Source organism: Python bivittatus, unplaced genomic scaffold, assembly GCF_059951505.1.
Source record: "Python bivittatus isolate LINGU-HERP-01145 unplaced genomic scaffold, Pbiv_v1 ctg000610_np1212, whole genome shotgun sequence".
In the NCBI taxonomy this organism is placed as follows: Eukaryota; Metazoa; Chordata; class Lepidosauria; order Squamata; family Pythonidae; genus Python; species Python bivittatus.
The window spans coordinates 20925050-20948937 of record NW_028277088.1 but is presented as its reverse complement, the minus strand read 5'-3'; the positions used below and the strand labels follow the sequence as shown (position 1 = coordinate 20948937).

At 38.9% G+C, this 23888-nt stretch overlaps 1 protein-coding gene across 1 annotated transcript in view; it reads left to right on the top strand.

The window, feature by feature from the left end:
- The window catches only part of ABCB1 (ATP binding cassette subfamily B member 1), a 46762-nt gene extending 24150 nt beyond the window's left edge, over window positions 1–22612 (top strand). The window contains exons 16-28 of the mRNA XM_015887483.3: window positions 1186–1365; window positions 2064–2210; window positions 5277–5381; window positions 6197–6274; window positions 7571–7654; window positions 10101–10304; window positions 11909–12009; window positions 12287–12427; window positions 14008–14164; window positions 14823–15020; window positions 15885–16091; window positions 19776–19922; window positions 21112–22612. Of these exons, the coding sequence (XP_015742969.1) occupies window positions 1186–1365; window positions 2064–2210; window positions 5277–5381; window positions 6197–6274; window positions 7571–7654; window positions 10101–10304; window positions 11909–12009; window positions 12287–12427; window positions 14008–14164; window positions 14823–15020; window positions 15885–16091; window positions 19776–19922; window positions 21112–21318 (1956 nt within the window). The 3' untranslated portion in view covers window positions 21319–22612. The remainder of the gene's footprint in view (window positions 1–1185; window positions 1366–2063; window positions 2211–5276; window positions 5382–6196; window positions 6275–7570; window positions 7655–10100; window positions 10305–11908; window positions 12010–12286; window positions 12428–14007; window positions 14165–14822; window positions 15021–15884; window positions 16092–19775; window positions 19923–21111) is intronic.
- The last annotated feature ends 1276 nt before the right edge of the window (window positions 22613–23888 follow it).

The following is a 23888-nucleotide window of genomic DNA, read 5'->3' as shown; positions in this document are numbered from 1 at the left end:
CAGCTCCCTGTTGCAATACTATGTACCTACTTTATTTATTATATAAACAATATTTTGTCTATCAATAATATCTGTTGATTTATAGGGATTGTCAAGGTGATTAAAAATCACAAGAAAAAAACAGTATGCAAAAGCAATTTCTACAAAAGCATATCCACAACTTCTCTCTCCTCCCAAAGCTAAAAAGAAAAAGAAAAAGAAAAAAAGCAGTTTGGATACTTTTTCATTTAAGAAGAAGAAGTGAGACAGTGTAGTAAAAGTGAGATGTATGGGTAAAAAAAGCAGAGTGGCTTTTCTTCACTCTGATTCCTGCTGACAAGGAAAGCTGTGTTTGGTTATCCCCTTTCCCTTCTCCTATGTCTTCACTCAGACTGTTGTCCTCAAGATAGCTTTTCCTTCTTTAATGTTTGCCTGTGGTGGGATATGCTGATAAGAACAGTTTACTTCTTGTTTTTGTAAGGGAGAAAATTGTCCTTTGAGAAATGGCCCCAAAGACTTTTTATTACAATGACCTGTGAGTAGCTCCATTGCTAACTGTGGGATTTGCAATCATCCTCAGTGTGATTTGTGAATATCACAGCCTTGTGCCCATTCAGTATTTCTCTGCCCCCACTTCAGGATATCCTGTAAGATGCAGTCTGGAAGCAGGAATCAGGCATTTGCTCAACAGAAAACACCCAGAAGTTGAGGAGCAGCACAGAGACAGACATATCCCAGTGGTGAAGCAAAGCAATGGGGGGAAAAACCCTTTCTCTGGGTTGGCTTAGAACAGAATTTTCTCATTCTATGATGGGCCAGTTCTACTTCACAGCCAGAGTCATTCTGTGGTCTGGGGATTGTCCCCCAGGAGATGCAGGATATTATTCACAGGTGACATGACAAAATGAGACAGAACTTATTACAAGTAAATGTCTTTAAAAAAAAGAAACTTTTTCAAAAGTGCATAATTATTATTTCACAGTATCATTATCCATACTGAGCTTCTGAGAATAAAGCAAACAAAAATCCAATCAACTGTAGAAATCTAGTGACCTGTTCAGTCTTTTATATTGTCAGTGATTACGCCTATATCACAAAAGCTAGATATGAGCACAAGTGGCATTAATACATTTCAGCTGGACTCTGTATTGTGGGCACTCTTTGAAGATCTGAAATCCTTTCACTGCGTTCATCCTGTTTTTTCAGGCAGTTTCCACTGAGGTCCAATCAGAAGAGTCAGCAGAAAAAGAATCCAATCTGCAAAACAAACCAGAAGAGATAAGCAAAGATGCTTTTTCCAATGGGCTGAGGAGACGTTCTACTCGCAAAAGTTTCAAAAAGTCAGAAATGCAGGAGGAGGACCTTGAGGTCCAGATAGTTCAGTCTGTAAGTATTTTGGGTTTAGAGATTTGCATTTCAGGTATAACTTGTTAACTGTATTTTGTTTCTACAGCTGGGATCTGCAACAAAATGTTCCATATTCTGTACTATGGAACGTTCCTGTCTATTGTTCCAGTCAGTCAACAGAGCCTGTCTTAGAGGTACTCCATCAGGTTTTCCCATCCAACTATTTGTCATCATTCCACATAAGCATGCTTAGTCTTCATTGGGGTAGCTCACATAGTTTTTTTTTTCTTCCTAAAAGTTTTTGATGCATTTTTGTAGACATTGTGCATGGTGTTTCTGCTTTGGCTGTCCCAGGCTGTGACAGGGGACGGTGCCTCCATGCAGGGCTAGGAGCGCAGCTGCCCCTTGGCCTGCCCCATCCAGCCAAGGAGCTTTGCTTTCATTTTTAGCCAGAGGATCTTAGCACCTGGCCAAAAGTGTGCATGTCAGTGAAGTGCAGGCCACACAAAAGGACCTGAAGAATAGCATGAGGCCTGCAGACAGCAAGTTCAAGGCCCCTAAAGAGATGCTGATGGAACTAACAAAGACTGTTGGGCATACACAAACCTTTGAAATTTGGAGAGGTGGGAATCAATGCTATGACATTCGTTCAAAAAAAGTGTGTGTGTGTGTGTGTGTGTGAGCAGAAACCAGAGAAAAACACAATAGATTACATTTCATCTCTTTCTGTATTCTAGGATGAAAATATTCCTCAAGTTTCGTTTCTTAAGATTATGAAGTTGAATCTGTCTGAATGGCCTTACTTTATAGTGGGAACTTTTGCTTCTCTGATCAATGGAGCACTGCAGCCTGGATTTGCAATAATATTCTCAGAAATCATAGGGGTGAGTACTTAATATATTTAATACATTTTTATACTATTCCCATGTCATCATACGGTGGGTTCTGCCTCCAATATTCATTCCTGTACCATGTTTTAAACCAAGATTGAATCTTCAAAAAGTTATCTCTTAAAAATACAGGCCAATTTTTAATAGAAACTGTCTCAAGTTGAATTAATAACTTTACAAGATGTACATGGCATTGCTGGCTTGTATAAACTTTATGTACCAGTAATTTACTCGTGTAAAATGTGTGCTGATGCAGCTGAAGTCTCCTTCAAGCTGAGCTCAACTCTTATTGATTACGTGGCTAGATCTATGTAATTTTCTTGGCATCAGTACAGAAGTAGCTTGCCATTGGCCTCCTTCAAGATTTTTTCCTGTAAAACCTTGGATTTCCTGGTGGTGTCTCATGCAGGTACTAACCCAGTCTAACCTTTTTGTAGTCAGGATTGGCAAGAAGCTGCCACTGGCAGATTTTGGTTCTGAAAAGATTGCGTTATCCCTGTGTCTATGAAGCCACCTGCAGAGAAAGAGTTTCACTGTTTCTTCTGGGGAGCTCATAATAGGCTTTCCAGCTGCAACACACAAAAGCCCAGGTCCTTGATCCAAATCATTTTTTAAAATGGCCACAGGATTCCCCAAAATTTGCACGTGGCTTCTATTAGGCGGCCATAATTGTTAGCCACAAATGCACAAACACAGACAGGATTCCACAAGCAATTCTCCGGATGGAGACAGGAAGCCTCCTTTCGGAAGCATGCTTTCAGCCACACCTATTCATACATGGCCTTTTGCAATGTTCTACAACACAATAGAATAGTTATGACAGAATGAAAAGAATACACATAAGCAAAAACAACTTGGGATATATTATTTTTAGATTGCTAATGGGTGCAGCCTGATGATAATCATTAAACGTATACAGGTAGTCCTCGGGTTAAAACCACTCATTCAGCGACTGTTCACAGTTACAACAGCGCTGAATGAGGGGGACTTATGACCAGTCCTTGAAGTTCCGTCCATCACAGTGTCCCTGTGGTCACATGATTGCAATCTAAGTGCTTGGTGACTGGCTCACACTTACAACTGTTGCAGCATCCCATGGTCACATGATCTGTCTTGAGGTAGAAGCTAATAAACACAACAGAACTGTCTTTGCACTGTCTCGTGGAGATCTTTGGGCTGAACCTGACATCAATCTCTCCAGACTGAACCTCAGTTCCCAAGCCAGCAAGCCACAACACCGTGCATTCCTTAGGGTAGTGCCAGTCTCATCTTCTTAAACTTCCCACGCTCCTGTTGGGGGCTAAGGAAACGCTTATCTCCCTGAGCGTGGCCTTCATAACAACATTCCATCACATTATGTCTGGGATAGGTTTAGTCACCTTTCAACTTGTCTGGGTGAAAAGTTGCCAGCATAAAGGTAGTTTCAGGCTATTTCTGAACATGGGTATAGCCTTCTTCTGGAAGACTGTGAAGTCTTTACTTTGGTTCATTGTGGTGTTCTCCCTTCATTTACATTAGAAGGAAGCTATTTATGTGTGTGTGTGTGTGTGTGTGTGTGTATGCATGTGCATGTGTGTGTATGTATATGTATACATACACATATAGATGTAGATGCATACATATACATAGATATATGTGTATATACAAATGTACACACAATATGTTTTTAAATACAGGTGGTCCTCATTTAACGACTACTCATTCAGCGACTATTCAAACTTATGATGGCACTGAATGAGTGGTAGGTATGACTGGTCCTCATATTTACAGCCATTGCAAGCAAAGTCAATGGGGAAGCCAGCAGGAAGTTGCAAGTCACGGTCACATGAGGTCCTCACTTAACAATGGCAACCAGGACTGCCGGAAGTGCTGTTGCTAAGCAGCATGGTCATGTGGTTTTTCGACTTAACAACTGTGTCATTTAACGATGGAGTTTCCATCCTTCCAGTATCAATTAGCATTGTTATGTGAGGACTACCTACACACACACACACACACACACACACACACATAGATAGTAATTCTTTTATAACACATAATGTTGCAAAATGTTGCGCAGCAGCATGTAAGATTTGTGGGTACCAATAGATATTAATTTCTCTGTGAGGTTATACTATAGATGCAAAATTTTATTTGCTTTGTATAACTATTACTAAAATTGTTCGTTATAATGTTGATAGTTGTAAATTTTATTTTAAATCATTTTTATTTGAAAATTTTCTTTTTATACATAATCCATATACTGTATCCTGGAGTGCATTTTTATTTTCTATGGCAGTGATGATATTCTTCTCTAACGTTGGTCAAAGGATTGTGAAATATTTGATAAGCCACCTATGGAGTAGACACAGTGTGGAGCCCCCCCCAGTAATAAAAGTAAAAACACACCAAAAAACTAAGGCCGCATGGGACCTGTTGTTGGACAATTTGTAATATACTTATTGGTGACATGCTAGCTAACAGAAATTCTCTCTCTTTCATGGTTAAAACTGACCTCCTATGAGCAAAGGATTAGTGGTATTTTAAAAGCATATTAAACCCATGTTTAAAGAACTGGCCAATACCCATGCATTTAAGCAGCCCACATAATGCCTGCCTGGCACCCTCCAAAACATTAGGTAGGCAAATGAAGACACCCACAAGGCAGGCATCTTGTCCGCAGCAGCTGCCAAAATGCCTCTGGAGGGCAGTGCCCAGCGACTGGCAGGGAAGGTGCCAGCAGTAGGAGAAAGTGACCAACAAGAATTGGGCACATTCCAGCCCCTGAAAGCTCCTCACCAATATTGCTGGTGAAGTGTTGTAGATCATTCTATTGGGAAAAGAAAGAAAACTTTACTTTAAAACCGAAACAGGTTTAATGCTACTTTAGGCTGCCTTGTGTTGGACTGGAGTTGAGACAAGAGCAATGTCATGAGGACTTGTCCTTTAAAAACAATGAGGAGGACCTCTTCATGTTGTGGTGTGCAGGATGTGAGGATGAACCTTGTTGTCTAAGCAAAGTATCGTGCCACTTTGGAAGTTAATGACATAAAACTAAGGCTGAGATTATTGTTTCCGTAGGTTTTTGCAATCGCAGATAACAATGTTGTACGTGAAAAAAGCAATCTATACTCACTGCTGTTCTTAGGAGTTGGGGTCGTTTCTTTCATCACCTTTTTTCTTCAGGTAGGTTACATTGTTTTGTTCTCATCATATTTGGGTGGATTCTGAAAATATGAGCCAAGGGAAAGAAAACTCAAGGAATTTCTACCAGTTTAGAGGCAGCTCCAGACTTCTGTGATCCCCATAGCTGCATTCTAGAGCTGTTATTAAATCAGGAAAACAGCCATGTCTCATGGGGTTCCTTCAGTATATCTATCTGATCTGAGTCTTGATACATTGCCTCATATTTCAATGCGTGTGTGGCTATCTTAGAAAATAAGTGGTTTAACTCTGGAAAGGAAAACATTGGGCCTGTCTGTCTGCATAGTGTATTTTAAATTCCTCTGCCTGCATGATACACTTTATGATAATTTAATAATAATCACTGAATCATACACAATATTAGTCTGGCTAAGTGTAGATTCTACTAGGGGTGCCTAATCATATTTACTTTCGAAAGCCAAGTTAAAATGGGAAGGAAGTAGTCCAAAGGGGGAGGGAGCTATAAATACAAAGCCTGTTGGACCTCTGGTAGAACAACTGTTTGCAGGGGTATCCACAGGATGTGGTCACAAAAGGCAAGATGGCAACCACAGTGGTGCCAGATAGAAGCTCCACCTGTTTTTTATGTGTGATGCTCATAAACATAGGCAGAGCTTCAATTGCACCATCATGGCTGCCATCTTGATTTTGTTTTTACTATTCCCTGTGGACACATCTGAATGTTTGTTTTCTCAGAGTTTTATTTTCTCTCATATGAAGAGAGTAGTGATCTTCCATTTGTGCTTAGTGTTGCTTCTGAATTTACTACAATCAGGCACAACATTCTTCTTTTTCAGGGTTTCAGTTTTGGCAGAGCTGGAGAGATTCTTACAATGAAAATACGTCACATGGGATTCAAAGCAATACTTAGACAGGTATGCAGAAGAAATGTGGCTTCTTGTTTTGTTGCTTTTATATCATGTCAGCCCAACTGATCATGTTTCGATGTACATTCCAAAAGATATGATAATTGTATCCAAGGATTAATTTGAGTTATATTTCTTAAACAAAGTGTTTCCTTATGTAATAGTATAATAAATCATTTTTAAAGTAATAGACTCTATTATTAAAGTAATAGACTCTCTGTAAATGCTACACAGTTTGTTTTGTCCAAAGGACAGGACAAACATTGGTTTAAATATCAGCTTTCTTGTTTAGAAATGGTCTCAACATTCACAACAGTTAGATAGATTCATACTATTAAGTATGAATTTAAAAATTAGCTATTATATAGGTTTGCTAGTCTACAACAGCTATTGAGAGCCATGGGTAGTATCGGTTAGGTACTGGACCAGGTTTGGAGAGATTCAAGTTTAAATCAAAATGTAGATGACTTTAAATCATCATCTTTGAGTCTATCTCACAGAACTCTTGCTGTGGGGAAAAATATGGTAGAGTGCTGTATATGCTATGTTGAACCTTTGAAGGAAACATGATGTCCAAATCTAAATAACAAACAAATGAATGGGTATGCAAATGAAAAATACAAATCAGCAACATCATCTCCTGATGTCAGTTAATGGGTGTGGTGTACGATATTTGGAGATTACAGGTCATGAAGAGGGATGGAATTTATAAATATTGGGCAGAATTTTTTTAAACATTCTCCATAGTAGGAAGACTGCTTCTCTGAAGGATTCAATGTTGTGCTCTGTTGCATTATTCTTTAACTAAAGAAAAACTTTTTTTTAGTTCTCTTTAACATTCCACTTTTTCTACTCATTTTTCATCATTTGGGAGATTTCCTTCTTTCTGTTTTTATGACTTGCTTTTCTTCCTTCTGGAAAAAAATATATAAAATCTAGAAATCTCATGTGAAACCATTATCATGGTAAATGATTTGATATGTTAAAAAGCAAAAGCATGTTAATGACCTGAAAGAAGGGATTTGAAGACGAAATGGAAAACTGAAGCTTATTGTTTTAGATCCATAAGTATATAATTGGGAAGAAGAGAAGAAATCTTGCATAGCTTTTAAAAAAACAAACCCAACCTTTCAATAGATAGCCACCAAAAAAACCTCATAAATGCATGAAAAGGAATTATAGTAATTATAATGCAGCAATGACTACTACAGCTCTGATTCTATCTAAATTCTGTTCTTTTATTTTATCCCTTATGGGGTTTCATTTGCAAATAAATTGATGTTTGTTTCTTGAAATGCTTTATAGGACATCAGTTGGTTTGATGATCCTAAAAACAGTACTGGAGCACTGACGACAAGACTTGCTCATGATGCTTCTGAAGTAAAAGGTGTAAGTAATAACATGTTTCCAATCTGTTCCCAGGGCTTTTTTCCATAATAGAAATTCAACCATTCATATGCAGATATGGAGTTCCCAATAGATGCGGAGGTTTTGTTTTAGATCAGTGTTTCTCAACTTTGGCAATTTTAAGATGTGTGTTTATGAAGATTCTCAGTAATGCAGGTGGAATTGTCTGGAGGGTTAAGTCATGGCAACTGGACTTTTCTTTTTGGTAGAGATGTTTCACTACTTGTCCAAGCAGCTTCTTCAGTCTCTACCAAAAAGAAAAGAAATCCAGTTGCCATGACTCAACCTCCAGACATTTAAGATGTGTGGACTTCGGCTCCCAGAATTCCCCAGCCAGATTCATACTCAGGTATGAGTATGAAATTAAAGGACATTTAATTTCATACTCAGGACCTCAGGATTAAGGTCTCAAACTTCCAGGTGAGGTATGCTGAACTGAAGATGGCTCTGTGAAAGCGGAGCCAACAACCACAGCAAAGACCAAGGGACCAGTGAGTAGACCGCTTCCTTGGAACCTCTCCAGATAATTTGGAAATTGCCTATTAACAATCTTAATTTGGATGATCAGAACAAGAAGTTTGAAAAGTCTTCATTGGGTGAGTTTATCTTCAACTCTGAACAAAAGAAAAATTAATTATAAGCTTAAGAACCTGAAGAATTTGAAATAAACAGCAAAAAGGTAAATAAGATTTTGATCTAAGAATGTTATAAATGGATTAAGGGTCCAGATAAATTTGGAATATTGACTTTTACTATAAAATTTTGGAATTAACTATAAAAAGTAAACAGCTTCTCATGGGAAACATTTATTTTGGCTATCATGGCTATTGCAAGTCATAACAAAAGATAAGTGATGATTTTAGAAACTGGACACTAGAAGGGGCTAAGGATTTTAAGCAGAAGAAAAAAAAATACAAGCCTGTTCTTGATGTCACCTAACACTGGGACTTTAAAAAATGACATAAAACATTATAACATCAGAAATATTAAAGGAGATCTTTGAAGAATAGAGCCAGAAATTAGTAACTACAATAACAACACTGTCAGTAATGATGTCTGCTTCTATGGATAGACTATGTCTAAAAGATATTAATGAAGGAATGACAGATGTGGAACAAATTTTATCTGACAAGACAGAGAAAATGGAACTACAAATGACAGGCCAAGAGAATGATTTGGAAAAGGATGCTTTACTGGATATATAAAAGAAACTGGCTGAAGTTTTAAAAATTAAAAGGGAAATACAAATGATAAACCAAGAGAATGACCTGGAAAATGTTTTCTTATTGGATCTACAAAACAGGCTTCTTAAAACCTTGAAGAAATCTGTGTGATGGGATAAAGAAGAATTCAAGAGAAATCAAATCCTCTGACAATATTTGATTGAATTAAAGATTAAGACTGTTAGAAGAAAAAGGAAGGAATATAAAGCTGGTTTATTCGATCAAGGTTAAAATAAGTCTTTTTTTTTTTTTTTTTGCAATGTTCTGGTAATCCTTTATGGACTTTTTGCTGATACCAGAATTGAGAAGTTGATGTTTTATGGAATTGCTTATAGATAAGGGATGGGATATGGGATGAAGAGATATCTGTTTAACTTTATAGAGGGTGAGGAGTTATTACATTTGTTTATACTTGTGATGAAGGCTGGAAGTAACTTCTTTATGTATTTCTTTTCTTTTTCTTTATTATATTCTTTCTTTTCTTTTTCTTCTTTCTTTTTTCCTGCATTTTTATTCTTTCTTTCCATTCTCTTCTCTTTCTCTAAGTTTAGTTTGTATTAGTTTTTACTATTGTAATTAAAAATCTTAATAAAATTATATTTTAAAAAAGGATTAAGGTCTCCAAGGCCTGTCGTAAATTGTGCATCTGAAAAAGTAAACTGAACTTACTCTGGGGCAAGTGAAGCCATTATAATCAGTCACTAATTTGAAAAAGGATGGCCAGAACAATAAAGTGCATCTTGCAGTTATGATGACTAACACATTTATCATGGCATATAGTGTTACGGACATAAAATAGATCAGCTGTTGCAGAGCTGGGGCAAATAGTCAAAGAAAAAAGTTAAAATGAATTGGAGGTGTAACAACATACCTGCTGTGTTAGCAGACCCTTCACTAACTTACTTCAACTGACAAATCTGTTGCTTAGATTATATAAACTGAAATTAGTTAAAACAAAAACAAATTTGGAAGATACCTATTTTAAAAAGGAGTTAGCAAGTTATAATTTGTTCTATTGTAAAACTCTGAGGATTTTTACCTACAGTAGAATTATTGTCTTTCTAAGAGGATATCTTAGCAAAGTGTGGGTTGTATGTCTAGCCTCTTTCAATGTCAAGTTCTGGTTTGTTGTTTTAGCCCCTTCTCAGTATGAAGAGTTCATCTCCTAATTTGTTTTATATTCTTTTCTCCCCTCTCTTTCTCAGGCTACAGGGGCAAGGCTGGGTATGATTGCCCAAAATATTGCTAATCTTGGGACTGGAATTATTATATCATTTGTGTATGGCTGGCAGTTGACCCTTTTAATTCTGGCTGCTGTGCCAATCATTGCCATAGGAGGGCTAATTGAAATAAGAATGTTATCTGGACACGCCAAGAAAGATAAGGAGAAACTTCAAAGTGCAGGGAAGGTAAGTTTTTGATCAATTATTCTCTTGAGTAGCAAATTCAACTACTGGTATACCAGCTGTATTAAAACTAAAGCAGAGAACCTGAGAGATATAGAACAAAACTGAAGTCATCTTTCTTGAATCTCTTACAATCTATAGTAGCCTCTTTCAACTTGTCCTCCAGATATTTCAGGATTACAACTTCCAGGATTCCTAGCCATACTCTGTTGGGGATTCAGGGAGTCCCAGCACAAATGGAGGTGTCAGGTCGGGGAAGACTGAATTCTAACAGAGGACGTAACTGGCAAACTCCTGTTTGGGAACTGTAGTATAATACTGCATCTTGCATCATCATAGTTGTTTAATTTTAGGACCTGTTGCTTCCATTTTTCTTGTATTTGGGAAGAAACCCTTCAAGACACAGATATTCAAATCCATACTCTCCTCCCGAGTTGCTCTCCCATTTCAAAGCATCTTACAGCTTATTTGTTGCTGATGTTACACCTTAATGCTGCAATGAACACCTCTCCCCAACCATAGTGATTATTTCTGTGGTTCTGGCCTGTTTCCCAGGATTTGGGGAGTTCTAAGGATGAGAATGAGTTTTCCTCCCACTCCCAATCCTACCTATAACAACTATCCAAAAAAGAAGCAGAAAACATTTAGTCATCCACTTCCGGTGATATGAGAACATTACCAGATTTTGTCCTGCAGCCCTTCAGAAGATCAGGAAGTCAAGATGTAGTTTCCAGCCCCTCAAAAGCTTCCACACTTATGTTAAGCCATAATGATTTATTTAATTTTGGTTTGTGGTAAAAATGAAACCATAAGACTTGTGGCTTATTCAACAAAGCATACCTAAATTTTCCATGACTTAATATGATAATGACTGCTGTGTAAATGCTTACAATTGATGCCTGGAAGCAACTGTGCTCTGGTCTCAATAATTAAAATTTGGTGGTAAGTACAGTGGTACCTTGGGTGACGAACGCTTCTGTTCACGAACAATTCGGGTCACGAACAGCACCGTTCGCAAAATTTTGTTTCCATTCACGAACTCCGCATCGGATGACAAACAGGATCCGCAGCCATTTTCCCTGCCGTGACATGTGGTCGTGGCTTCCTGTAGGGAGGGGGACTCTCCCTCCAAACAATAACCACCTCCCCACCCGCCTTCCTGTCCTCCACTCCAGAAGTCGCCTCGAGCAAGGTTAGCGTTCTCTCTCTTCGTACTGTACCGTACTATACTTTGTTTCATATTTTTGTGGTTTAAAAAAAAAATACATATGGTTCAGAACGGATTAACCGTATTTACATTGAACCTTATGGGAAAATTTGATTCAGGTCGCGACCAGAGTCGCGAAACGAATTAAATTCGTGACCCGAGGTACCACTGTATATAAAACTATTTTGACATAGTGCCAGAGTGTGGTGTTATTACTCTTATAGCTCTTTTGCCAAGTCATTTTCCCCCAGGGTGATGCTCTTAAATGTTTTCCAATCCTAACATATCTGGATGACACCAATTTGGAAACCACTGCCCTAAATCCTGCTTGTTCAAGTAAAATTCGAATTGGGGAGTTCAACATTTTCCTGTTGCTACTGTGTTTTTCATCTGTTTACAGATTGCCACAGAAGCAATTGGAAATATTCGAACTATAGCTTCCCTCACTCAGGAAAGAAAATTTGAAGAAATGTATGGAGAACATTTGAAAGGACCATACAGGTAAGAAATACTAAAATGTCTTGGCAACATTTGGAAAACAATGAGTTCAGAATCAAAGATTTTATCACAGCCTTTTCCAATCTGGTGCCCTCCACTTGTACTGAATTACAACTTCCATCATCCTCTAGAAAGTTCCATAAATACAGATTTCTACCACATTAAGAAAGATTAGGATGAGTTAACCCATATGGAATTCGCATGGATTTAAATAGATATAAGAGCAGGGAATATGTCACTATCCAAAAAACAAACCAATCCTTTTCCATTTTTGTTTCAGAAATTCTGTGAAAAAAGCACATCTTCACGGACTAACTTTTGGCCTTTCCCAAGCCATGATGTATTTCACCTATGCAGCCTGTTTTCGTTTTGGGGCCTACCTTGTTGCAAATAAATACATGGATTTTAAGGCTGTATTCTTGTAAGTAACACTGCAATATCCAAAAATCCATTCAAACTTGCATCATAGTATGCTAGGATAGTACCACTGAAATTGCCATTGGCTAAATGCCAGAATGGATGGTCCTAGTGGGACATTCAAAGCAGCAAGGTGTTTGGTTTAGCTTCGGGAAGAAGAATGTGGAATGAAGGATATGCCAGGCAAGCTCTAGAAAAATTCTGGAACCATGCACAGCAGAAATTAAGCAAAGGAATGAATAATTTGGTTCCTAGAATGAATGGAGATCATTACCTAGGCTCTTGGCTTCTTGACCTTAATTGTCTGGCTGTTTAAGCAGGGCAAAGGTTGTATATTAAGAGTAAAAAAAACCCTGAGCATTCCCAGATAAAGAATAAAACATCAGGAGTAGTGATCTAGCATGAGATGAGAATATTTTTTTAACAAAGCACTAGATTGGCCAATTTAAATTACAGGTTGTCCTCACTTAATGGCTGCTCATTTAACAATGGTTCAAAGTTACAATGGCCTTGGAAAGGGTGCTTTACAGCCCGTAAAGCACTTCTGGCCATTGTAAAACTTTGTGCTGCCCCCCCCCCTTGGTCACGTGGCCGCATTTCAGGTGCTTGGCAACCTGCTCGCATTTATGACTGGTTATTACCACCCCGTGATCATGTGAATCTTCTCTGCTGGTTTCCCCAGAAAATCAGTGCAGGGAAGGTTGCAAGCAGAGGGGATGGAGGAAAACCTCTTGGTGGTGTGCAGGAACGGAGCTCAAATCCTGAAGATTTGAGCTCCATTCCTTCAGCCCTACAAAGGATTTCCCCTTTGTCCACAGAGGGGAGGGCAAACCCCTTGGCGGGCTTTAGGAACATTTGAGAGTGAAAAGGCTGCCTGATGGGAGGATTTCAGCTCCAGAGGAACTGAAACTGTTTGGCAGCCCTTTCACTCTCAAAAAGCTGCCTTCTGAGAGAATTTCAGCTCCATGTGAAGCTGAAATCTTTCAGCAGACAGCTGTTTTGCTCCATCTGCTTAACAACTGCAACCAGGAGCTCCTGGATTGTGGTCATTGAGCGAAACAGACACGTAGACATCTTCCTTAACGACCGCTTCCCTTAACAATTGATATTCTGGTCCCAATTGTGGTTGTTAGGTGAGGGCTACCTGTACTCTCTGGAGTGTTTGACAAGGATAGTGATCTGAAAGTTGGGAAGCCATGTCTTTAGAAACAGCATCAATTGCTTTTCCCAAAAGAGCAGCTGTTTAAACATTCAATTAAAATAAGAGATATAGTTCATGAACTTCAGTTATAATAAAGATAGGTAGCTAATATTTGAGTAATTTTGGGCATGACTGCTTTGAGACATTTGCACATGCAGCTTTTCCCAGAACAGAAAATAGGTCATTTACTAGAGCAGTCTTCCCCAACCTGGTGCCTTCCAAATGCACTGGCACAATTATTCCCTGAATTCCCAGCCATTATGATAATTCACTTCTCATTAACAAAAAACAGAGTAACAAAATGTGCATGTAAAAATGATCACAGCCCAGCTCTTCAGTAATACAACCTATGTTCATCCTCTTTTGCTGTTTTGCTGTTCCAGAGTATTTTCCTGCATTGTGTTTGGTGCCATGGCTCTAGGGCAGACGTTTTCATTCACACCAGACTATGCCAAAGCCAAGATATCTGCTGCTCACATGTTCATGCTCTTTGAAAGAGTACCGTTAATAGATAATTACAGCGAGGAAGGAAAGAAGCCTGTAAGTTGATTTTTGGATATCGTTTCAGCACTTGATTTAGCTTCTGCAAGGACTGTAGTTAATGTGTTATTTATTGCTAGATTCACAAGATTAAATTGTGCCACTTTATTCCGACACATGCAGCCTAATAAATTATCAGCCTCCTTCTCTTCTTTTCATGTGCACAGATAATGCCAACTATCTATTACCATGTATATAATGGCTCAGTTATAGATTTGTGCTATTGATGCAGCAAATTATGATGCAAAAATCAATATATTGCATTCTTCAAATTATCTTATTGGTTTCTGTAGCCCAGACTGGTTCATTTGTTTAGTCCAGGCTTCCAGATGTGTTAGAATTTGCACAATTACCAGAATTCCTAGCTAGAAATCCAGAGTTGTAAGCCTAGCACAACTGGATTGTGTCAGAATAGTGTCTTAATGCAGGGATCATCTCTCAATGCAATCTGCCTTCTGAGATTATAAAATGTCTTTCAGTCTTGGAAGGTATTAAAAATGCAGATATTTTAGAGTGGTTTTAGCAAAGGAAAGTTACAAAATATTTTGGAGGGTTGATATCACTAAAACTGCTTACTTTACTTTTGATATGTCTAATATATGTATTTGCCACCACTCAATCATTTTTCTTAAATATATGGATGTTGCTTGGATTCTAGGAAAATATTAGTGGCAATATAACATTTAAGGAAGTGGCCTTCAACTATCCAACCCGGCCAGATGTCCCAGTACTTCAAGGACTGAATGTTGCAGTAGAGAAGGGGCAAACCCTGGCACTTGTCGGAAGCAGCGGCTGTGGAAAGAGCACACTAGTCCAGTTGCTTGAAAGATTCTATGATCCCCTCAGTGGAGAAGTGGTAAATTCATTGGGAGTTTGCTTATATTGCTTTTTAAAATTCAAATTAATGCAACATGATGCTAGATAATAAAATATTCCTACCCAGGACTGAACTCTATTTGCCAAAACAAGGTAGCATTTTATTTTTTAATATATTTCTTCTTTATTTTCCCTCCGTGGATTGGAATTCTGAACATCTTTAGAAGAAGGTGGCCCTACTGGAATTGGTGCTGTGGCATGGGAATGAAGAGTTAGGTCCCTTCCCTTACTCTGGGCTATTGTCCTTCAGTCCTTTCCAGGAGGCACCCCAATGTCAAGAATAGTTTAAGGCAGCTGAAGAGGTGGGGAACTTGTGACCCTTGGGGTGTTGTTGGACTGTAACTCCCACCTGCATCCTAATCTTGATTATGCTGGCTGGAGATGTACTCCAGCAACATCTTTGATATAAAGTCATCTTGGGATGAGGTAAAATCTGAACCAAGAATTTCCTTTCTGCTTCATCATTCTGTCTTCTAAGCCATAATTTATGGATTGATCATATTTTCATCTTATTTCTTGTGGGATTTTCTGTGAATTACTTGTAATGATTGATTGATTGATTGATTGATTGATTGATTACGTGCCATCAAGTCACTTTTTAGTCCTAGCGACCACATAGATAGATTTTCTCCCTGATGATCTATCCCTAATCTGTTCTTTTAAGTCTCCCAACAGTGCCCTCATTGCCCCCGTAACTGAGTCCATCCACCTTTCTGCTGGTCGTCCTCTTCCTTTTTTGTAACGAGGAGCTTTCAAAATGTCTCATAACATTTTGGAAGGCCAGTGCCCACTGTACATCATAGAAATCTCTGCCTCTGAACTTGTAATAATTCTCGTTTTTCAGCTCTTGGATGGTGAAAATGCAAAGCAGTTAAACATTCAGTGGTTACGGTCTCAGATTGGAATTGTTTCTCAAGAGCCAATCCTGTTTGGCTGCAGTATTGCGGAGAATGTTGCCTATGGTGATAACAGTAGGGAGGTATCACTTGATGAGATCTGCGAAGTAGCTAAAGCAGCCAATATACACTCCTTCATTGACTCTTTACCAAACGTAAGTTCTTTTTCTAACATGCCCTTCACTGAATTCTTAAGTGTGCTTTCTCGGGAGCAAACAGAGTCTTTTAGTTTGGCATATTGTTCAGGAGTTTTGCTTGATGTGGAAATTAAATAAAATGTTACCGTAAAGAATAATGGGTTGGACATCCATGATAGCACTGAACCAATTACATTTTTAAAAACTCTTAGCAAATTAAAATTAGAGTGTTAGAATTACCTCCTATTATACGAATTAAGTTATTCTCACAGGCAATTATGGATGTATAGTACACTATTTTTTTTGTAAAATATTTCTATATAAATGTTTCTATATTTCTACACAAGTGATTCTCGGTAACTTACAATTCTAAAACAATTGATTAAGGCTTGGAATCTGAGTACCTGCAGGATTGTTTACTCCATCCTGAATCAGCCGAACCTGTTGGGTCATCCCTAGGGAGGAATTATTTTCAGCTGCCCACTTTAGTGAATGAAGTTAAAACTAGAAGGTGCTGCTTTTTAGAAGGATCCACAAACACCTACAGTGGAAGAATGGATCATAGAATTAATGGAATTGGCTCAAATGGCAACGTTAACAGCATTAATAAGAGATAATACTGTTTCTAAATTTGTCTCCTTATGGCAACCCTTCTTAGATTACGTGCTTGTGTGGGAAAAAAACGAGGTTTTGATTGTGAGCTTTAATGATTAGATGGTTTGTGTTGATAGAAATAATGTGAATTTGGATTAATTAGTGGTAAGAGATTAACTTTTTAAAAATTTGTATCTATATCTTTATTGGGATAGTCGGAAGTCACTTTCTGTTTCAATTTTCTATCTATCCTCACTATTTTAGTTTTTATCTTTTTTCTTTTAGTTCTGTCTTCTTTCTTTGCTGTACTTTCTGTTTTGTATGTTAACTTTACTCTGTAATGTAATATAATAAAGTTCTTGTGAAGAAAACTAGAAGGTGCTGCTTTTCAGTGGCAGTGCCAGTCTTCAGGAACAGTCTCCCAGTAGTGCCCCAACCACCCGATCCCTCAGTGGCATTGAGGAAGATACTAAAAGCCAAACTGTTCTGGAGAACATTGTAACGTAGGATTTTTTTTTTTTACCTTATTGCCATTTCTTAGTGTTACTTTTCTCTTGGTTTACTTGGACTTTATGGTTTATATTGTTTTAAGCTGTTTACTGGATTTTAATTTGTATGCCTGTTTTAATGTTTCTATATCATGTAAATCGCCTAGAGTTGTTTGGGTTGTAGCAGACTAGAAATGGAATGAATGAATGGATGAATAAATACATAAATAATCAATAGAATCATTACAATATCATAACAATCCATGTTAGCCAAGCCCACAGCCCCTTGTTAGTGCGCAGCCTATCAATATAGCACTCTCCTCACCAAGCAGCGTAGTCTTAACTGGTATTCTAAAACGATTCAAGGACAGAAATCCTGACTTCAGGCATCAAGCTATTTTGGAGTCAGGGGGTAGTGACTGAGAAGATCATATTCCAACCCTATACTTCCCCTTACCTCCTGGGAAGTTGGAGCTTCTAACGTGTGTCTCTCAGCCTGTATCTACTAGACAGGCAGATCTCACCCAACAGTCCCAAAGGTGGTGAACACTCAAGCCATAAGTGATAACCAGCATCTTGAATTGGGCCTGGGAGCAAACTGGCAACCAGTTTAGTCCTGCAACATAAGTGTCACTCTGCTGTACCAATTAGCCCTGGTCAGTAGATGAACAGGGCCAGCTGTAGTTTCTGAGTCATTTTCAGAGGCACACCCCATAGAGCAAGTTGCAGTAATCTAATTAGGAGATATCAAGAGCTCAGGTCACTGTAGTAAGTACAGTGGCACCTCGGGTCATGAACGCTTCTGTTCACGACCAATTCAGGTCACGAACAGCTCCGTTCGCAAAATTTTGCCTCCGTTTGCGAATGCCGGATCAGGTGACGAACAGGATCTGCGGCCATTTTCCCTCCCATGACACGTGGTCACGGCTTCCTGTAGGGAGGGGGACTCTCCCTCCAAGCAATAACCGCCTCCCCATCCACCTTCCTGTCCTCCACACCAGAAGTCGCGTCGAGCAAGGTTAGCGTTCTCTCTCTTTGTACTGTATTTTGTTTCATATTTTTGCGGTTTTAAAAAAAAAACATATGGTTCAGAACGGATTAACCATAATTACATTGAACCTTATGGGGAAATTTGATTCGGGACACGACCAAAAATTGGGTCGCGACCAAATTCGGAAGGGTCAGAATGGATTAACCGTATTTACATTGAACCTTATGGGAAAATTTGATTCGGGTTGCGACCAATTCAGGTCGCGACCAGAGTCGCGGAACGAATTAAGTTCGTGAACCACTGTACAATACCTCCTGATTCAGGAAAGGTCACAATTGCACAGCTGGCTGAAAGTGTCCCTGGTCATGCCCTCCACTTCTTGCTGTAGCAGGATCCAGGAGGACCTTCCAACTAAGACCTGCTCCTTCAGAGGAAATGTCATCCTACCCAGAGCTAAAATTGGAATTATTCTGGAACTAGAGACTTCTCCACAGAGAGTAGCTCCATTGTGCTCAGATTCAGTTTAGGTTCTGTTCAGTACCCCCTCACAGCTTCCAGGCATCAAATCAGGACTTGTATCTCCTGCTCAGCACAGGTTGGATGTATACAACTGGGCATCATAAGTATACAGTTTTGATGATATCTCAGCCCAGATTGATAATAAAAAGAATGTGGGAGAAGGACAAATCCTGGGGCACCCCACATGGAAGTGACCAAGGGACTCAGCTTCTCCATTCCCACCAACATTTATTGGAATCATCCACTTAGGAAGAAGTAGAATCACTGCAGAACAGTGGCCTTGATTCCCATCTTTTGTAAACAGTATAAAAGAATACCATGGTACTGAGAGATCTGAGACAAAGAGTGAGCTCCACCCATCCACGTCCTGTCACAAGTCATCCATGTTAGCAGCCAATGCAGTTTCCATTCCATGCTTGAGTCTGACCCCCACCAAAAGGAACTGGTGTAAACTGTTTCATCTAGGGCCCTTTGTACTTGATATATACAAAAGGTTATTATGAACTAAGCTTACAACTGCCTGCTGAGCTGGGACCATTCTTTCATTTTCCCCAACTGCCATATAATCATTGAAATGTTGGCTCACTACCTAGATAGCAGTGTTTCTCAACCTTGGCGACTTTTAAGGTGTGTGGACTTCAACTCCTAGAATTCCCCAGCCAGCATGGCTGACTGCGGAATTCTGGGAGTTGAAGTCCACACATCTTAAAGTTATCAAGGTTGAGAAACACTGCTATGTACCCTTGGGTGTAGAGTTGAATACTCTATGTACATGGCTGCTTACAGGACATTAGTAGGGTGAAATAATTCAGCCTTTTACCTCTTGATACACCTCTCTTGCCAGAACTGGAGGAATGGCAGTCCACTCAGAGATTGTACTTTAACTGAAATGCTCCCCTAAGGGAAAAAGCAGTACCTCACACACACACACACGCACACACATACACACACGCACACATAGAGAGTGTGAGAGAGAGAGAGAGAGAAAGAGAGAGAGCGTGAGAGTGAGCAGGTGTTTTCCATGCAAAGGATCCTAGCTTATTCATTGGCATAGATGATAGAAGTAATTGATGCACTGATATTTATTGAAATAATGTTGATTGCTTATAGAAATACAATACTGCTGTTGGTGACAAAGGGACTCAACTTTCTGGGGGCCAAAAGCAACGCATTGCTATTGCCCGTGCTCTCATCCGCCAGCCAAGAATTCTCCTATTGGATGAAGCAACCTCTGCGCTTGACACAGAAAGTGAAAAGGTAACTATTTAAATGTTGTCTGTCTAAGCAGAGAACATAGGCTTCCAACTGGGAAGACTTCACAATACAGCACATGATTTCAGAAAGACTATAGCTAATTAGCAACGCACATGCCAAAAGTCTCCATTTCGGTCCCTGGCAATTTCAGTTGAGCTGGAAAAACTCCTTCCTCCAGTTGTTGTTGATATTATTTAAAGAACATATATGGCTGCCTATTTTATATAATGAACCTAGGCAGCTCACAAAACCAGTAAAAACAAGAATAAAAACAAAATAACCTTCTCACTGGTGCTAGACCAACCAGACTGTTAGCCTCCTGACTCAACTTCCACCCTAACCCAGTGCTTGGGGGAAGAGCCAGGTCTTCACAGCCTTCCAGAAGGCTAAAAGGACAGGGACCCCTTGAGTCTCTGAGAGGAGGCTATTCCAAAGGGCTGGGGTGGCTACAGAGAAGGCATGCTTCCAAGGTTCCATCTGATTGCAACATTTAAGGGATGGGACCCAGAGCATGCCTATTCTATTTGACTTAGTGGGATGGGCAGATCTGTTTTCAGTTAGTGTGGACAATACTGGCTAAATGGACTAATTGCTTCACTATAAGATAGATTTTGTGTTCTTGGCCTTCCAGCCACCTAGCACCAGGCTGTTGGCTCTCCAAAACGGTTCAAAACTAGAAAACTAACATCAGCAGTTCAGATGAAAGCATGAAGCTGTTTCAGAATTAGCTGCACACTGGCCTCCTAAGGCTACATCTGTAAATACACTTACAGTGGAGTAATTTCTGTAAAAACTCTTAAGTATTAAATGCATATACAGTAGGATTGCAGGATGCTTCAGCTATATATATTCAATATAGAGTCTATTGAATAAACCAAAGATTTTATTAAATTAAATTAAATCAAATTATTAAATGGTGGGTACATTTTTCTATAGAAACATGCAGAATTAGATGTGTTAATAACTTTCCATGTCTTGGACGAAATTAATTCTAGTCATGCAAGTATATGCTGCAATAAAATAGCATTCAAAGATGATACAAGACTGTTCTTTCTTTTATGGTTGCTCATTATTTAATAATTCATAGTTCATTTTAACAATGAACAGTTATAGACAAAATGTACATATCCTCAGAGAACAGATGAGGGATTTTTTTTTTCATTTATTAAACTATACCTTCTCTTTTCAATAGATTGTCCAGGAAGCTCTGGATAAAGCCAGACAAGGCCGTACGTGCATTATAATAGCTCATCGCTTATCAACAGTGCAGAATGCTGACAGCATAGCTGTGATCCAGAATGGGAAAGTCATGGAACAAGGAACACATCAACAACTACTGGCTAGAAAAGGAATTTATTATTCGCTAGTTAATGTACAGGCAGGAACAACTCATGTATAAATAAGAAAGTGAACATTACTTGGACTGAGTTGATTGATGGATTATGTGGCATCAAGTTGGGGTCAACTCTTCACAACTACACAGAGAGATTTCTCCAGGATGATCTGTCTCCAGTCTGGTCCTTCAGGTCTTTCACGGTTGCACCAATTGCCACTGTAACTAAATCCAATTGTCCATGCCTGTTCAGATATCTGGTAACCCTAAGCATGGATGACATTAGAACATGGATACAACTATTTCTGCCATTACTATGGTGTAAAATGAACAAAGTATATTGAGGCATATTCTTTTTTTTTCCTTCTACCTTTCCCAGCATTATAATTTTTTTTCAGAGAACTAGGTCTTCACATAATGTGCCCAAAGTATGATATTTGAGCCTGGTCATTTATTTGTGCCTTGAGTGAGAACTCTGAGTTGATTTGTTCAAAGATCCATTTCTTGGCTATCCATGGTGTTGTCAGGAATTTTCTCCAACACCAACATTCAAAAATATCAATACTCTTTCTATCTTGCTTCTTCAAAGTCCAACTTTCACTTCCATAGTGTGTTATAAGGAAAACATGGTCTGCATGATTCTGATCTTTGTAGATATAGACACATCTTTTCTGAGGCCTTCATAGTCTGAGAAGTATTTTTTGACTGCTGATTCCTTTACTGTTGATAGTCGATCCTAAAAGTGAGAAGCTGTCACCACTTCACTATCTTCCCAGCTTCCTGCAATATATATATTCCACATATAGGCTGAATAAATTAAGGGGAGAATACACAGTCTTTTCTTACTCCTTTCCCAATCTGGAGCCAGTCTGTTTCACCATGTTCTCTCTAGACTGTGGCTTCCCAACTGGTATTTGCTGGATGTGACAAATACAGAAGATGCTGTTCATATTCTCATATTAAGCAAAATAGGCCAAATTCCTTAGAAGGGTCACCAGCGTTAAACATGCTATTTTGTGTTCTGCATTCCAGCTCTCTTAGCGTTCTTATTACTCTAACCTGTCTAAACTAAGCACTTTGTACCTTGATAGCTATACTTGTGTGATACTTAAGAATTTTGTCACTGTTATCTTTCCCATGAAGTGATGGATCAAGAAGTTTCCTTTGTGATCTACAGTATAAAATAACATACTTCAGATTTTAAATGTACATCTAGGGCTTGAAAACTAACACTTGTGTTTTGAAGGAGGGGAAGTGATATGACAGGCAAGCTTTAAAGGCAAAAATAGTTTTCCAGTGAAAAGAGACAGTTGTTAATGTCTTTTGAACTTCATTAAATAAAACTTCAATAACTAGTGGGCATTGAGTCATTTCTATGAATATACATTTAAATAACTTTTTTTTTAATTCCTCTAAAGGAAGTATATTTGGAATCACAACCTGTTGTGACATCAAAAGCAAATCAGAGTTAAATGCCTGGGGGGAGAGGAATGTATATTTTATCTTTATAAAGCCCAATACATAGAACAGAACAACATGACAAAATACAATTTGTTAAGAATTTCATAATTACTTTTTCCTCAAACATTATGAAACCATCACAGCCAGATTTTCCATATGTTTATTTCAGTTGGAGAAATGAGCTTAGTGTATACTAGTGTGTAAATGTATGAGCTCATAAACTTACACACTAGTTACATCTCTGTTATAGTAACTCAGTCTTCCTTCCGCTAACCACTGAGGTACACACAACTAGCTCTCTCCACTTGCTATTTAAAATGGCCGGTAATGGGTGTCTTGAGACTGCTGGAGATATAGCCTTAGTTGGTGGTGGGGAGGAGTTTATATCACACATCTCTCAGTGAGATAATAACCTTCACGGGACTGAGGATGAGCAAGTAATCAGTACTAAATGGCAAGACTCACTTGGCAACTGGCCAAGGAATCTGAGGGTGGGGACTGGAGCAAATGAGCTGCAGCTTCAGAAGTCACATAGACACAGGGTGGTTCCCGACCCTCTTCCTGTCTGGCTTGTTCTTTTAGAGCAGGGCTCTTCTTTTGCCTCAGCCGACTCCCTACGGTCTCTGCCTTGGCTGTTGATGTCACTGATCTAGATCCACATCAGCCGGGCCTTTCTTTTCACTTGATGAACATTCCTTCACCTTGGGCTAGCTTTGGGTTCCATCTTATTTAAATCAGATCACACACTGGCTTTGCACGGCCATATTCTTTAGATAGTTTTGTTCTTTGCTTTTTTTGCTCTATCTGCTGCTTTTCCTTCCTCCCCTCCCCTCAGACAGAGCTTATGATATTCATAACACACTTTAGATTCCTATCATATAGCTACCTCTTCAAGATCTGATTTGGTTATACTGAACGGTGTTTGTATAGTTTGATGAAGTCTGTTCCATCCTGGTGCCTTCCAGAATTTAGTTAACAGGATGACACAGAGGAGCTGGTAGGAGATTTTTTTGCCACAGGTATGTGATACTTTGGACCTACCAGGCAACGGCTCTATCTGCGCAAACAAGTCAACAAGAGGATGAAGTGCAGAGATGGAAAGGTGAATATCTTGGCCCTGAAAAAAAAAAGGTCTAATCAGACTAAGAAAGAAAGAAATCATAAGTCTGGGTCTA